Source organism: Callospermophilus lateralis, chromosome 10 (assembly GCF_048772815.1).
Source record: "Callospermophilus lateralis isolate mCalLat2 chromosome 10, mCalLat2.hap1, whole genome shotgun sequence".
NCBI classification, from domain to species: domain Eukaryota; kingdom Metazoa; phylum Chordata; class Mammalia; order Rodentia; family Sciuridae; genus Callospermophilus; species Callospermophilus lateralis.
In genome coordinates this window covers 119,733,194-119,749,895 of record NC_135314.1, presented here as the reverse complement: position 1 = coordinate 119,749,895, position 16,702 = coordinate 119,733,194, and the positions used below count along the sequence as shown (strand labels likewise).

Below are 16,702 nucleotides of genomic sequence, written 5' to 3'. Positions count from 1 at the left end.
ATGTCTGCCAGGTTCTGCCTAGTTTCCATCTTCCTGCACTGTGGGCTGGAAACTATCTCCAGGCCATAAGCCCTGGCATTTGTATGGCTTAATTTGTTTATTTTTCCATCTATCAGGAATCAGTCTTTTATTGCTCAATGTTCAGGGCCTTAAAAGCCATAAGTTTATATATTTTGCCAAGTTTTTAATATTATTTCTGATTCTTGTTACTCCATCTCTTTTGGATCTAAAGGTCTTAACCAAAATTATGGAAAAACAGTGAAAATCATTTTAAGTATTTCCTAATCAGTGAAAAGATGAAAAGCCAACTGTTTAGTGTGGTGGAGAAATTGGGTGGCAATGATTTCAATGACATCCTGAAGAAGACATTGAGGAATTAATCGAGGGCATGGGGAAACATTAGTACAAAAGACGTAATTAGTAGCCCATACTCCCGGGACACATAAAGGCTTTTCTCAGTTAAATCCAACTATAGGTCCTAGAGCTTTCTTTTCCCAGCACCAGTCTTTGGTTGTAACTCCAAGTACAAGAGGAGTCTCAGTCCTGTTGTCCGTGCCCTAACAATTCACCCAACTATGTAGCAGGCTAAGAGGTTGGGGTCTGGAGTGGAGGCTAGAAAAGGTAAAAACTGGCTGATTTCATGTCCAAACCCAGGTCCAAGGGATCTAGTTGCCTATAAAACGAAACTGTTATCACATTATTTTTAATTTATTTATTTTTCTGGGGATTGAGCCCAGTAGTATTCTATCACTACGCTACATCCCCAACACTTTTTCAACTTTGAGACAGGGTTTCTTGAAGTTGCCAACGCTGGCCTTAAACTTGCTCTTGATCTTAGCCAAAAGACCAAGAAGCAATTGGCCTCAAACTTGAGATCCTCCTGCTTCAGCCTCCAGAGTCACTGGGATTACAGCTGTGTGCCACCACACCAAGCCCCAAGTGTCCGTCAGTGCTGCTTCTTGCAGCATTGCTGCCAAACCAGAAGTCTAGCCTTTCCACCAATGGCTCTTGATCCCAGTTGCTGACCCAGTGCCAATATTGTGTCAGGTACTAAGCGGGAAGAAAAATATCAAATATACCTTCCAATTTGGGGAGCTGAGAGACCTAAGCTAGTACACATTTGTAAAACCATGGAAAACAGACCAAGGGCAATCTCCAGATATTCATTTCCTGTCAATAAATGAGGCCCACTGGGTATGCAGCACAACAAATGAAGAGACCTCAACCACATCCTGGCATTTTGCCATGGAATTTTTCCAAATCAGGGATAAAAGCAAGGTCCTAAAAGTTTTGGGAAAGATGGAGCAGGGTAAAGGGGGAGTAGGAAAATGACGAAAACTTAATCTGAATGCATGATAGCCAGAAATGAGTAGACAATGTCTGAAATCAAGAAAAGCACCATAAGCTGCTATTAGTAATAAATATGAAATTAAATAAAAAGCAAATAGTTTAAAGTAGTTACCTGTAAGAGCAAAAACGAGGAGACAGGAGGTATATAATTTTTCTAGCTCTATATATTTGCTTTACAACAATCATGTGTGATTCCCATGTGTTATTTTTTTATTGTAGCAAAAAATATACATATCATCAAACATCCTATTAACCACTAGTAAGCACAATTTAGTGGCATTAAGTAATTTTATTTATTGTGCAACTGTCTTGCCACCATCTCCAGAACTTCTGTCATCTTCAGCTGAAACTCTACCCACTGAGCAGTCACATCCTACCCCACTTCCCCCTGTTCCTGGTACCCACAATGCTTCTTCATTTCTCTATGACTTTGACTACTCTAGGTACTTCCTATAAGCAGGATCGTACAAGGTTTATCTTTTTGTGTCAGGCTTATTCCACTTAATATTATGTTTTAAAGTGCCCCCCAACCATGTTGTAGCCTGTGTCAGTTTCCTTCTTTTATAAAGGTTGAATAACAGTCTATTGTATGTATAGGTCACATTGTGTTCATCCATTCCTTTGTTGATGGACAGCTTGACAGGATGTTTCCCTCTTCTGGCTGTTGTGCACTCTTTAGCTGTGAGTTTGGCATGCAGAATCTCCTGAGGTTCACTCTCAATTCTTTCAGGTATATGACCTAAGGTAAAATTGCTGGATCAGACAGTAATTCTATGTTTAACTTCTTGAGAAACGGTTCTAATTTCTCCACATCCTGGCCAACACTTGATATTTTGAGGTTTTTTTCCTTTTTTCTTTTGTCTGTTTGCTTATTACCATCCTAGTGTGTGTGAAGCATTTCACAGTGATCTTGATTTGCATTGCCCTTGGTTTGCATTGCATTTGATGAGAAGCATTAAGCATCTTTTCATGAGCTTATTGACATCTGTATATCTTCTTTGGATAAATGTCATTCAAGTTTTTTTGTCCATTTTTGAATTGGGTAGTTTGTTACTTTCAATAAAAACCAAGAATTAATGTTAGAAGGCAAGATCTAAATGCCAAAAATTAATTGGGTTTCAGAAAAAGGATCCTAGATGAGACCCTTAGATGGGTTCTCAAGCAGGAAAACAGGGTACTACCTTTTTTTTTGTGGGGGCGGGGTAGTGCTGAGGATTGAACCCCCAGCTTCGTACATACCAAGTAAGGGCTCTACCACAAGTAAGGGCTCAACCCCCATGCCTAAGGGTATTACTCTCTAGTACAACAGTGTTGAAGTTCCAGGCATGTCTGGGCAGAAGAACATTTGTTGTACTCTAATCTCAATGAAATCTATGCTTCCTTTGAAATATCTCCCCACAGTTCTAATTCTTCTCCTGGAAAGTAGGAAAAGTCTCTTTCTTTTCTTCTTTTTGGATTTTATTCCTGTGGCTCCTGGGACACGCTCCTGAGAGAGAGTGTGTTTCCCACAAGGAAAATGTTGATTCATTATGGGGAAAACCCATTTTTTCCAAGTAAAGCTCCTTATCTGTCTCATACTACCTCCATATACTTATCACCAGGGTGTATATCTAAGCACCATTAAACATCACTCAACATAAATGCTACTGAGTGGCAGATGGGAGTGGCAGTTAAATGGGAGATTAAACCTGCATTAAGGAGCAACTGCCCTGTGATTTTCCATCCAGGACTCAGATATAAGTGCCCATTTTTTTCTTCTTCAGCACCTTCTCTTCTGATGTTCTTCCCAAAGTTTTTTCTTTTCTTTTCTTTTCTCCTCCTCCTCCTCCTCCTTCTTCCTTCTTTCTTCTTCTTCTTCATGGACAGAAGGCCTTTATTTAATTTATTGATGTTGAGGATTGAACCTAGGACCTCACGCATGCCAGGCAAGCACTCTGAGCTACAGCCCCAGCCCCAATTTTGGGTTTTTTTGTAGGAACTACATCTTAAATTCTTGAGATAGCATAGAATAGAGGATAAGAGAACAGACTTTAGCGCCAGAACAGACTTTAGAGCCAGCTTAACTTCTTGCTGGTTGGGTTTTCCAGACAAATCCCTTAATCTCTCTGCATCTAAGTTTCCTCCAACTATAAAATGGTAAGTCCTTACAATGGTTGCGAGAGTATTAATTTAAATACTTGGCAAGGGTATGCAACAATGCCTTGTAGATAAGAGGGCTGGAAGCACAGGTCCATACAAAGGCATGCAAGTCACTATTCATTGCAGCTTTGTTTGTAACAACCAAATACTGCAACAACCTCAATGTCCATCATTAACGAAGAAATGACCTTTTATCTCATGCTTCTGCATAAGTAAATCTCAAAATAATTATACTCAATGAGAAGAAAACAAAACAAAACAAAAAGGGACATATTCTGTGGTTTGGTTTAAACAAAATGCTAGGAAAATACAAATTAATCTGTAGCGACAAAGCAGGGAGTGAGTAGTGCGTGTCTGGGAGGGTCCGTGGCAATTGGAAAGATTACAAAGTAATGGCTACGCTGGTTACCTGGATTACAGGGACGGTTTCCAGGTATACACATGTCAAGGCATATCAAATGGTATTCTTTACATATGTGTGCAGCTTACTTAGGTTAATTATAATTCAACAAATTTTTTAAAATCAAAAATATTTAGTGTCTGGTCATAAGAAAATGGTGTAGAAATCTGGAGCTCTTTGAGATGAAGTACCCATGAGAATATTCCCACAGCTGCTAACGATGCTTTGGTTTCCGCTGAGTAGAGGGATTTCTGAATTTATTGTTTATTGTTAAAAGCAAAATGGAAAAAAATATATATATAAAATGATATTTGGCAAAGAGCATACACCCAAGGTTAAACAACAACAGTAGCAAAAGACCAAACATTTAAAACTGACGTTGCCGTTCCAAGGCTTGAAACTTACAGGAATTTTCGGAACCTGGAAGACTAGCAGAGGGTAAGCTGGCAACGTGACATCAGTCCACGTACGCTCTCTAGCATGCCCCCCACCCCCTCACACACCGAGAGAGTCGTTAAGGGTCGTCTCTAGGCCTTTAGCACTTAAAATTAGAAAACAGAACAAATCTGCAAAACCAGATCCACCCTTACTTCACAGGAAGCTAGTTTTGTTTTGAGGAAGGCTTGGGGTTGTGACCACTCTGACCGAGACTAGCCTTTTTCCCATAGCCACTTAGAAACTACAACTCCCAGAAGACGTCTGGGCAGGCAGGAATGGGGACGCTCGGAGGTGAAGATGAGTCTGATTGGAGGAGTGCGGCTTCAGCCCCACCCACTGCCCAAAGGTCCTCCTCCTGCACGAGCCGCTAGAAGCTGGTGTGTGCAAGGAGCAAGGGCTGATCCTGAAGGAATCTCTCCGCGGGGTACTCCAGCCAGGACGAAAGAGGAAGGAAGATTATAAAAGAGCTGCAGGAGGCTTTGCGGAGGAATCGCAGCAAGCATGGGTGACAACGCAACCCTCCAATCCCGGCAAGAAGGAGGACTGCAGCAACCACACCCACACCTGTGACCTGAACTTGCAAGGGCAGAGTCTGCTTCCACAGTGGCATCTGAAGGAGGTTCAAGAGGAAATGGCCACTTAAGAATTGTCCTTGCTCAAGGCAATAATCGTTACTGCACAGAAGAACTTCGACTCCCTTCTTACCACTTGTAGAAACTTCATAAAAACATTAAACATAATTCTTACGGCAGGCCCTTGGTCAAAAACGTGGACCAATAGCTATTATCTTAAAAGAAATTCACCTGAAATGGTGTGTTTTGGAAAAGTTTGACAGTTTCTCAAAAGTTTAAATGTTGAATACCAGCTGACCTAAAAGCTGCACTCTTTGGTATATACTCAGGAGAAACTGAAAATGTATGCCTATGGAAAAACTTGTACACAATTGTTCGTGGCAGCATTATTTGATAGCTCCAAAGTGGGAACAACCCACAAGTCCATCGATTGAGAATGAACAAACAAAATTGTCATGAAAAGGACTAAAGTACTGATACATGCTACAACATGAATAAACTTAGAAGACATTGTTCACTGAAAGAAACCAGACAAAAAGACCACACAGTGAGTGGAGGATTCATTTAATCATTCATTTTCTATCTCTATAGAAATAGAAAATACATGTGTGGTTTCCAGGGAAGAGAAGGGGAATGGGAGTCACTGCTAACAAGGAACAGGGTTTCTTTGGGGATGAGGAAATTATTCTGGAATTAGGTGGCAGTGATATTTGCACAATCATGAAAATATATTAAAACCCATTAGGTCACCCAATTTAAAGTGAATTTTATGAGGATTGTATCTCAATAAAGCTGTTATATAAATGTAACTTTTTTGGCAATGGCCAGTGGTATCAATTTTTGTTTCTATTTTTCTATTTTTACCCAGATCTCTCCCTCTAACGGGCAGTGATTACATTGCCAACTGAAACTCTGGAATCAGATTTTACAGAATTCAAGTCCAAGCTTCTTTGGGATGAACTGGATAATCTTGGGCAAGGCACAAAATTATCCTAAAGCCATTTGTTTCCTCATGTGAAATTAGGGTAATTATATTGCTTACCTTATAGATTAGTGAGAGTTCAATAAGAGAATGTTATAAAATGTTTCACTTAGAGCCTAGAACTTTAATGAGTACTAAAGAAATACCAGCTGCTAGTTCTGTCACAAGGAATAGAGAGCAGGGAAAGGGGCATACACCTGTAGATCCCATGTCCAGGAGAGGCTGAGGTGGGATGATTCCTGGAGCCCAGGAGTTTAAGGCCAGCCTGGGAAACTTAGACTCTGTCTCTTAAAAAGCAAACAAAGCCGAGGCAGTAAAAGAATACAAACAATAATTCCAGCTAGCACTTATGTAGCACTGTTTTAAGTGCTTTAAATATTTTAACACTCTTTAATACTTTAAGGTGGAGTAGATGGGCACTTGAGGTCTGTACATTTTGTAGGAATTTAGGAGCCCATAAGGAACACAGCTAAAACAATCAGCCCAGCCTTCATAAATTGGCCCTGGAAGAAAAGGAAGGTGGGTCCTGGAGAATTCCAGCGGGTGGCAAAAAGTGAGGCCTTGAAGGTGGAAGGGCAGTTATATGGGTAAAGAGGTAGAAATATTGAAATGTGTTCAGTCTGGATGATGAGCATTGGGTGTCTGGTATTATTTTCTGGACTTGTCTGCACATCTCAGAAATAATTACTTACAAAAATTAAAAAAATTTAACCACTGTTCTGGAGAAAGAAATAATTTTCTTTACCACTGAGGTTGACCCTCCTATGTATACATATAAGAAACATTTATTGATCCATAGAATGAGTATATGGACAGTTTATTCTTTCTACAACAAACCTTTAATTTATTTGCCTTTTACTTACTACATCTTCTCCCCATATTTACCCGTCACCAATGCATACTATTCCATAGAAGGAATGTTCCATGATTTCTCTCTCCATTCCCCAAAGATCCCCCCAAGTTTTCCTACTACAAGGCATGCTTGCAATACTATACCTTTGTGATGCTGTGCATGAGTATCTTTGCACAAGCCTTTTCAAGCATTGTGTGTTATTCTCAAGTAAATGCCTGACAGCAGAATGACTGGGTCATAAAGCCGTTTTATTTTTTTCAAAAGTATATGTACTTGTGGGCTCCGCACCCAGGTTTTTCCTGGCTCCTGGGCCGGGAGAGCGGGTCCCTATCTGCCGGGCGCTCTGCGCAGGCCCAGAAGGCGCGACGCAGCCTTCCGGGTTAGAGGATTAGGTGCGAGGGCGCCGCGACCTACTATCCTCCGGGCACGCGCTCTGGCCCCGCCTCGCGGCCCCTTTCATTGAGGAACCCCTTAGCGATCACGTGAAAGAGGCATGCCGCTCCCGTGACGTCATTCAGCTGGAGCCAATGGGAGTCTCTGTTTATGTAGGGGCTCAGGACTTTCCACGCCCCGCTCCGCGCGCCCAGAGAGCGAGCGGCGGCGCGGCTGCAGCGCGACGGGGATCGCTGCGCTGGGTTCCTTTTGCAGCTGCGACTCCGCCAGCTCCCCTCGCAGTCCCGGGGGCGTCGTGCGGCTCCTTCGGGGACCGAAGCCGCCGGCCATAGCGGGCACCTGGATCCGCGTCCCGCCTCAGCGCCCGGAGGACATGCAGGAGAGAGAATGAGCCAGAGGGACACGCTGGTGCATCTGTTTGCTGGGGGGTACGGTCCAGACGGGGCGTGCAGCCGGGGGCCGAGGGGCTGGGAGCGAGGCTGAGGGCCGGGGACGCTCTAGCCCGAGAGCGGGGCCGGAGGCGAGGCCCGGGCGGGGAGGCCCGGGATGGAGCCCGGGCGGTGCTTGGGCTGCGGAGCGGCTGAGGCGGGGGCCAGGTCCGCAGGCCTGCGCGGCCGAGGCCGACGCGGATCCCAGATCCGGATCCCAGGATCAGACCCGGCTCCGCGGCCTTGGGATGTCCGGGATGCGGCGCCGGTGGGGGCCCAGCCCCGGACCTTGCGTGGTTCGAGTGCCCAGGGGTACCGGGCGGGCAGTGCGGAGGCCGAAGACAAAATGGGCGCCGGGGCCGCCTTGGCCTCGGCCCGGCGGGGCGCGGGCTGAGCCTCCGCACGTCGCGCACGCCCCGCCTCGGACCTCGGGCGGCGGTTTCCGGGCCCCTTCAGGCGGGGGCGGCGCTCGGGGCCGCTGGAGGGGCTGGAGTCGCCGAGGCGCTTGCGTTCTCTCGTCGGTGGGAGCTGTGGGTTATTCCTAAGCTCTTGGAAATTTCCTTCCGAGTTGAGAGATGTCATGCAAACCGGCGGTGCCCTTGAAGTCAGGTCCCCCCGCCACCCCTGGGCAGACCCGTCCTCTTGCACAAACTCGCTATTTTTCTGCTGCTCAAAGGAGAAAGTGGGGTAGAGAGAGGTCAAATAAAGAGGACGGTAGTTACTATGGGTGTGCACAAGATGAGCACTACCTGGTTGCCAGCCCGGGAGCTACAGCCATTTTGCTTAGTTTCCCCGTTAGATATGTTCCTTACAAATTATTTGGAGAATTATAGCCATTTTGTTTTGTTTTGTTTTGATTATTTGGGGTCCCGAGAATTGAATCTGGGGACGCTGTACCATTGAACTACACCCCAGCACCCTGCCACCTCCCTTTTTATATTGAGACAGGTCTTATTAAATTGTCGAGGCTGGCCTTAAACTTGGGATCCTTCTGCCTCAGCTTCCCAAGTCGCTAGGATCATAGGCGTGCCCCACGCGCTGTCAATTATAGCAATTTTAAGTGCTACTTTTATCTGTAGGATTAATTTTATAAAAAAATCGTTATGGGTGAATTGTGTTAAGACACGTAACCATGTAAAACATCATATCTTTGAAGACTATCATTTGTTTCCTGATCAACCACTTAAAGAATATTAAATACGGAGTTCTATTTATGTTGTCTTGCTTCGAGGACTCTATTTACAATGATGGCAGTACTTTCTTAGTTGGAACACATTCATCCAACAAATATTTATTGTACTTCATTTATGGCCCAGTAACTATTCTGTCATAAAAACATTTTCTATTAATTTGTGAGATCCAGTTTGCTTTCCATATTTTTGAAATGTTTTATTGCCCCGTAAATCTTTTTATTTATTTTTTAATCCAATTGTATTATATATGTTCTTTAACAGTAAAGATGTCTTGTCTTGTCATGCAAGTAATTTTTTGTCATGTAATTAGATGTGATTGTGACACCTGAAAGTTAAGAGATCACAGACCCAATTCTGGCCACTTTTTTTTCCCCTCCCTAATTTGGGTAAAAAATGGACAAACTTTTTGATTTTCATTTCTTCATCTGTAAAATGATATTGTGCTATTTGATATCTAAGACCTTTCTCTAGCTTCTAACATTTCTGTTTCTCTATATATCAGATATATCATTTCTGTTTCAATATTTCAAATATTGTTGTTGTTTTTAATATTTGTTTTAGTTGTAGGTTGGACACAATAACCTTTATTTTATTTTTATGTGGTGCCAAGGATCCAACCCAGTGTCTCACACATGCTAGGCAAGGGCTCTAATGCTAAGCCACAACCCCATCCCTCAAGTGTGGTTAAAAATAGAGCACACATATTTTAAATAAATATTAGCATTATTGCACTAATTTCCCAGTTTGGATTAGGATCTTCCAAATACTTATAACTCAGTATTTTTCCATATTTTGAAGGGACTGATTCAGATAGCCTTCTTTTTTTTTTTTTTTTTTTTGTAGTTGTAGATGGACAGAATGCCTTTACTTTATTTATTATGTGGTGCTGGGGCTTGAACCTGGTGCCTCACAGGTTGTAGGCAAGCACTCTGCCACTGAGCTACAACCCCAGCCATGATTCTTCCTTTTTTTATGCTACTATATCTCTAAAATGTACTTTTAAATTGGGACATTTGAAGCAGATCAGCACTGGACCTTGGATCAGGGTGACACACTCACATGCATAACTCGTGCTTTCTTTAAGACACCCTTTGGTCTCATTATGCTTTTGCCAGAGTTAATATTCAGAGTTTGTAAGGTCCTTGGTTAGGTAATTGAGTTACAGAAGCATTTCATGGAAGCCTGCAAAAAATGGTCTAAATACAATTTGATTTTAGCTGTACCTCTAATGTCATTATATATCTGTATATAAAGAGGTAACATGAAATATATTTTTAAATACTTTGTGTGTTCTGTCAGCTGCATATGTTTACCAGAGGCCATTCACTTCCCCCCCACACACACTATTTGAGGGAGATTGTCTCAAATGGGAGTGATAAACCTTCAGACTTCCAAGTGGATGATTTTTTTCTGTGTAGCTTTTATGACTATGAGAGAACGTAATACATGTAGTTAGTACTATTGCAGATTATCTGTTAAACTGCTTATTTTAGTATCAGAATTCTTTTACTTATTAAACACTTAATTTAATAAGAAACTCCTATGTTATGATTTTTGTTAAATTAATTTCATCTACTTCTTTGTATGCTCAAGGCAGAATTAGGATACTTTAAAGTATAGTTTATGTAGATTATTTCCACTATACTTTGTTCATACTTTTTTTTCTCCTCCATTCCCATTTTCTCAATTTTTACTTCTCCTTTTCCTGTGTCTTAGTCCGTTTGAGCTGCTGTAATACAGTACTGTAAGTCAGGTCATTTATAAGCAGCAAACATTTCTCATAGTTCTAGAGCCGAGATTAAGGTATGATTCTTATGTCTGGTGAGGATTTTCTTTCTTACCGACTGTGCTTTCTCACAGTATCCTCATAGTGGAAGGGCCTAGCTAGCTCTCTTCTTTTATAGTGCACTGATCCCAACCTAATCACCTCCCAAGGGCCCAGCCCATCCTGAACTATTACCTTAATGGGTAGGATTTGAATATGAATTTTGAGGAAACACAAACTATCAGATATCCCTTTTTTTCCTTCTAAAAATATTCTTTCATTCTTACCAATAGATTAGAAAACTTGGGGGAATTGCTTATCCTTATATAGAATGTTCTCAAATAAGCTATTTCCTATAAATGGATTAGTGTAGCGCAGCAGTGTAGGCCAGGGGCTCCTGAGAATTCTCAAGATCCTTTTGGTGGTCTGATAGGTTAAAACTATTTTCATTCAAATACTGGTTGGGGCTGGGGCTGGGCTCAGTGGTATTTTGGTATTTTTAAATCGTTGTAGGTGGACACAATAACCTTTATTTTATGTGCCCCTTGCACATATTAGGCAATGGGTTCGAACTTCAGCCCTATATAAAAATAAGGTAAAAAGTAAAATACTAAGGCCTTGTTTGCCTTTCACAAATGTGTTGAAGTTTGCACTGGTGGTGTAACAGCTATGCTGTGTGAGGGCAGCAGCACGTGACTGAACTAGTAGTCATTGTCTTCTTCATCTTGGAGCAGTTGAAATTAAAAAACACAATTGAAAGGCCAGTTTGTGTTCTTGAGGGGGTAATAATTATTAATTTTATTAAATCTTGACCCTGGTGTTCACATCTTTATTTAACATTCACTGTGTCAAAATGGGAAATGGGCCTAAAGCCTATTCCTGCATTCCAAAGTGTGGTTCAGTAGTTGTCTTCAGTTGCAAGCTGAATTAACCTCTTTTTTTCTTAGAGGAAACAGACTTACTTAAAAGAACTATTGAGGGGCTGGGGATGTGGCTCAAGCAGTAACTCGCTCGCCTGTCATGCCTGTGGCCCGGGTTCGATCCTCAGCACCACATACAAACAGAGATGTTGTGTCTGCTGAGAACTAAAAAATAAATATTAAAAAAAAAAAAAAGAACTATTGAGAGACTGTTTTGACTTGACCCTCTTGGCAGATATTTTCTCAAAAAAGGAAGTGTTTTAAAGAAAAACACTCATATTATTTGTTGTCAATGATTAAACTAGTTTTTAAAACTAGTTTTTAAGTAAAAATTAGATTTTTTAAAATCTTGAATTGACCCACCATCTCCAGTGTGACAGCTTCCTAATGCCTAAGGATATTTCTGATGAGATAACAATGTCAATATCAATAATATCAATTAAGAAAGTGTAAATAATATTATATTGATAAAATGTATCAACATATGGAGACCTGCTTAATCCACTTAACCAGTATTTTTCAAATGACCAATATATGTTACAGTGGAGTCATGAATAAGTAAAAGATCGATTTGTAGTATTAGATAAACCAATGGATTTTAATATAGCTGTGGAAAATTGACATTTTCCTTTGTATTCAGATTCTACATTACAGCTAGCCTCTAAAAACCTGCCAGTTGTCCCATTTTGATGTAGTATTGAAGAATAAACAATTATCCAAAAAGGAGGGTCACCTTGTCAAGTAAATCGTGTTATTCAATGCTGTGAGAGAAATAGTGGGCAACAAAAAGTGGGACAGTGGGAGTTCACGCAGGTTGAAGTAAGGAAGTGTTTGAATCATACAGAAGTTGCCATTTGAGCAGAGACCTGGAGGGGAGGGAATAAGTTGTGCAGAGGGCTTGGGCTGGGAAAGATCTAAGGCATGAGCACCGTAATGAGAGTAATAGATCCTAGGCCATTAGAAAACTTTTGGCTTTTTCTACTGAAGTAGAAGGAGACATTGCAAGACCTAAAGGCTGGCCCTGGCTACTGTGTTAGAAGAGCCAACACCTGGGGCAAGGGCAGAAGTACAGAGATGATTAGCTTTCAGTAATCCAGATGAGAGATAATGGAGGTTTTTGGAGGTACTAGACATTGTGCTTAAATTCTTAAATTTTGAAAGAGAGTTAAAATTTGTGACTTATTGTACATAAAGTTTTTTTTTTTTTTTTTTTTTTTTTTTTAAGAGAGAGAGAGGGAGAGAATTTTTTAATATTTATTTTCCAGTTCTTGGCGGACACAACATCTCTGTTTGTATGTGGTGCTGAAGATCGAACCCGGACCGCACGCATGCCAGGCAAGCGCGCTACCGCTTGAGCCACATCCCCAGCCCTGTACATAAAGTTTTAAGGGAAAGAAGATGCAAGAAAAACTTACACGTTCTTAGTTAAGGCACTTGGAAGAATGGAATTGCTGTCAACCAAGATGGGTATAATTGCAGAGGGAACAAACAAGGTTGGGAAAAGGAGAGATTGATTACCTTTAGATGTGGTAAATTTGAGAAGTAGCAAGGTCAAGAAGGCAATTGCTTAGGTGGATGTATTTAGTGTGAAGGCCAGGAAAAAGATCTGAACCTGAGATACATTAAGTAATCATTAGAACTCACTAAGGGAATGAGTATAGAAGATTTCAGAGGATTAACCTCTGGGGACTCCAGTAAAAGAAGTTCGGAGAGGAGGAACCAGTAAAGTAGAAGAGGTGACCAAGAAAATGTGGAGTTTTGAAGTCCAGATGAAGCATGCTTTCAGTGTCTAGGAAGGTGTGAGTGATGAACTTTCAAATGTCACTGTCATTTCAGGTGATGTCTGAGAACTCTTCGTATTGATTTTGACAGTTGGGCACCTTTGGTGATTTTGATTAGCTGTTTCCATGGCAAGTCTGATGGAAGTGAGAGAAATTGGAGACAAAAAGTAGACAATCGAGATTTTCTGCAGTGGAGAGCAAAGAAGCAAGCAGTAGTTACAGAGGAGGTTTACTTTCACTAATTCTACCACATTCCCTCAGTGGGTTTTGTTTCTGTAGTGGATTTTTTAGTCCTCAGTCTGATGGTGTTTTGTCCTGAGTGAAGGCTGTATGATAAGGTTTCCTTCTGTGCTTCCAATTTTATCAGTGATGGTAATTACTAATACAGTCTTTGATATTAGGTCTTGATTTTGCTCTAGCAGTCAAAATAGGAATAGCCTGTTAATTTTTTCTGCATCAGAAATACTGCATGTACCTTTTTAAACAGCCTTTTATTTTCAGCAATTCATGTTAATTTGTCAAATGATAGAAAATGTCCTTCGCCATTTCAAAAATCAGTATTTTCTTGCTGAAACACAAATACTTAGGGAAAATGCTTTTAGTAAGACTTCCTTAATTTTTATAGGATTTTCGAGACAGACCACATGTTACAAGATCTAAAACTCCTTAAGTTTGGCTAACATTTTAATGACATCTTTAATGTTATTCCATAGTTTGATAAATTCTTAGCTAGTAAATTGTAATGGAGTATTAAAAGTCCTTTAAAGACAAAGAGAAGCTGCATCCAGTAGTTCAGTGGTTTGGGGCTGTCCAGCAGATAGGATTTTATGTCTGCACACTTAATTTAGGGATTCCTGACTGTTGACATCATGGTTGAAATTGACATTGCGTGTTATTTTGTGTTTTGTGAACGTTTCTCTTGCCTGTCTCCCCACCCCTAGCCTCTGCCCCCTGTGCTGCAGTCACTTGTGTGGGAGAACTCTTTGAGGCCTCCAGTATTTTTATTTGTTATGAGATCTATTTGCATAAGGTCTCCCAGGCTCCACATTCCTACTGGGGTTTGAATCTGTGGTTCTCTTCCCTGAGTTACATCCTAGATCTTTTTGATTTTTATTTTGAGACAGCATCTTGCTGCTTGCACTTGCCATCCTCCTGCCTCAATAGAGATATGTCACACTGCACCCTGCCGCACAAGGTTACTTGGATTTATGTTTTGTTTGTTTGTTACCAGGGGTTGAACTCAGGGGCACTCATTCACTGAACCACAATTCCAGCCCTATTTTGTATTTTATTTGGAGACAGAGTCTCACTGAGTTGCTTAGTGCCTCTACAGTAGGACTGGCTTTGAACTTGAGATCCTCTTGCCTCAGCCTCCCAAGCCGCTGGAATTATAGGTGTGTGCTACCTTGCCCAGCCCACACAAGGTTTTTTATGTTTTTTTTTTTTTTTTTAAACCATTTCTTGGTTACACTGTGTTTAGTTTAAACAAAAAAACACCCTAAGTTCTAGGGTGTACTTGGTTACTACTTTTATATAATTTTTTTTAAATTGTTGATGGACCTTGATTTTATTTATTTATATGCAGTGCTGAGAGTGGAATCCAGTGCCTTCCACATGCCAGGCAAGTGCACTACTGCTCAGCCCCAGCCCCTTGGTTACCTCTTTACTCAAGAGGGGCTGAAAGTATTTAAGAAACTAGGCTGCTGGCATGCTTTGATCTCCATTTTATACAATCAGCAATAAGTAGATGAAACACTTGTAAATTCCTACAGAACTAACTACACTCCTCAAACTTTGGTTTAATTAGCTCTACATAAGCTGAAAGTGTATCTATTTTCCAATAATTTACTGAAGTGACATGATTATTTCATGGCACAATTTGGCAACATGAAAGTCTTAATAGTTCTAAAATATCTTATAAATGTTTAGTGATAATCATGTTAAACAGTTCTTTAATAATCTATGGAATCAGTACGTAGTGCTAGCCTGGAGGAAAGCAAGACCAGTTAAAACACGAGAAATAATGAGGGCTGCTTTGTGGCACTTGAAGTGGGGGTGGTGAGAATGGTGAGATGGGCAGAGAACACGTGGCCAGCACAGCTTCAGGCTGGTGAAACTTGGGAGGCTGCTGTGTGCATTGCTGCTCCCACTGGAGACTGTTGGTGATTTTAGGGTTTTTTTGGCCAGTCTTCTTGATTGCAATTTTTTCCCCTTGATTCTGGATTCCTTTTCAGCCTCACTATGTTCTACGTAGTTCTAACTTGTTTTTTAAAAAATGTTTTTTAAAAAATGTTATTGATTATGTGTGAAGAGTTTGCTTATTGTAAACAACATAAAATATTTAAATTAGTATTCATTGTTATGAAACTTTCTTTTGTCGAAGTGAATAAAACCATGTTAAATGCTATGGGTTTTTTTTGGTACAGAATTTTTTTCTATTTTTATTTCTATTTTTTATTTTTTGCAGTGCTGGAGTTTGAGCCTAGGACCTACCTGTACATGTAGGCAAGTGCCATACCACTGAGCTACATCCTCAGCGCCCCTCCCCCCCACCTTTTAAAAATATTTTATTAGTTGTCAGTGGATCTTTATTTATTTATATGTGTTGCTGATAGTTTAACCCTGGGCCTCACACATGCTAGGCAAGTGCTCTACCACTGAGTCATGATTCCAGTCCCCCTCAGCCCTTTTTAATTTTATTCTGAGACAGGGTCTCTTAGTCCCTGACTGGCCTCCAATTTATAATCTCCTTTGTTAGCCTCCCACATAGCTGAGAGTAGAGGCATCACCACCACACTGGTTCCAGTCTTTGCCATTACATATTACTTGCTTGGCTCAGAGTAATTGTCCTGTCCTCATCTAATAGATTCATTTAAATAAAAAATATATATTTAATATTTTAGTGGTGTTCTTGTTCATTTAAATGTAAAGTTGAGAATGCATTGTCCTTGCCTTTCAGTTAAGTAGCATGCTGATTTAATCTTTTGCACTAAATTGATCACCCCATAAAAATACCTCCTCTTATAGTTGACACAGTATGGGTGATAAATAACAATACAGGACAGTTTTTTCCCTGCCCTTCCTAATCAGTAAGATGCCAGGGTGGAAATGGTGAGAAGTGATCCAGATTCTAGATTGTGTTCTGGATCAAACATTATTTACATTCTTATTGTACGCATCACTTTTTCTTAAAATTTCATGTGAGTTTCCATTGAGTCCCAGAAACATCAATCAACTACATATTTTCCAGTTTAATCTCTGTGGTGATTTTAAAAGTGGATAGTTATAATTTTGATAAAAATGTATTTAAAAATATACGAATGCATGAGGTAAGCTGACCAAAGATGATAAAAACTATATTCCCCAGTGCCCCATCCCACTTCTGCTTCCTAGTAGAAATATCATATAACTCCTAACCTGTTTTGGAATTTTCTTTCATGCATCTAAATATGCTCTATTGCCCCCCCCCCTTTCTTTTTTTTGTTTTC

The 16,702-nt window shown here is 40.7% G+C and overlaps 1 protein-coding gene across 2 annotated transcripts in view; it reads left to right on the top strand.

Moving 5' to 3' along the window:
- The first annotated feature begins 7,319 nt into the window (after nt 1–7,319).
- Nucleotides 7,320–16,702, top strand: part of Slc25a36 (solute carrier family 25 member 36) — a 32,374-nt gene continuing 22,991 nt past the window's right edge. The window contains exon 1 of one of the 2 annotated variants that reach the window (XM_076866954.2): nt 7,320–7,535. Coding sequence is in view for 1 of the 2 variants with exons in the window: in XM_076866953.2 (XP_076723068.1) it covers nt 7,515–7,555 (41 nt within the window). In the remaining variant the exon portion in view is untranslated. Of the gene's footprint in view, nt 7,556–16,702 lie in introns of both variants that reach the window. The other variant, XM_076866953.2, reaches the window with a different exon arrangement.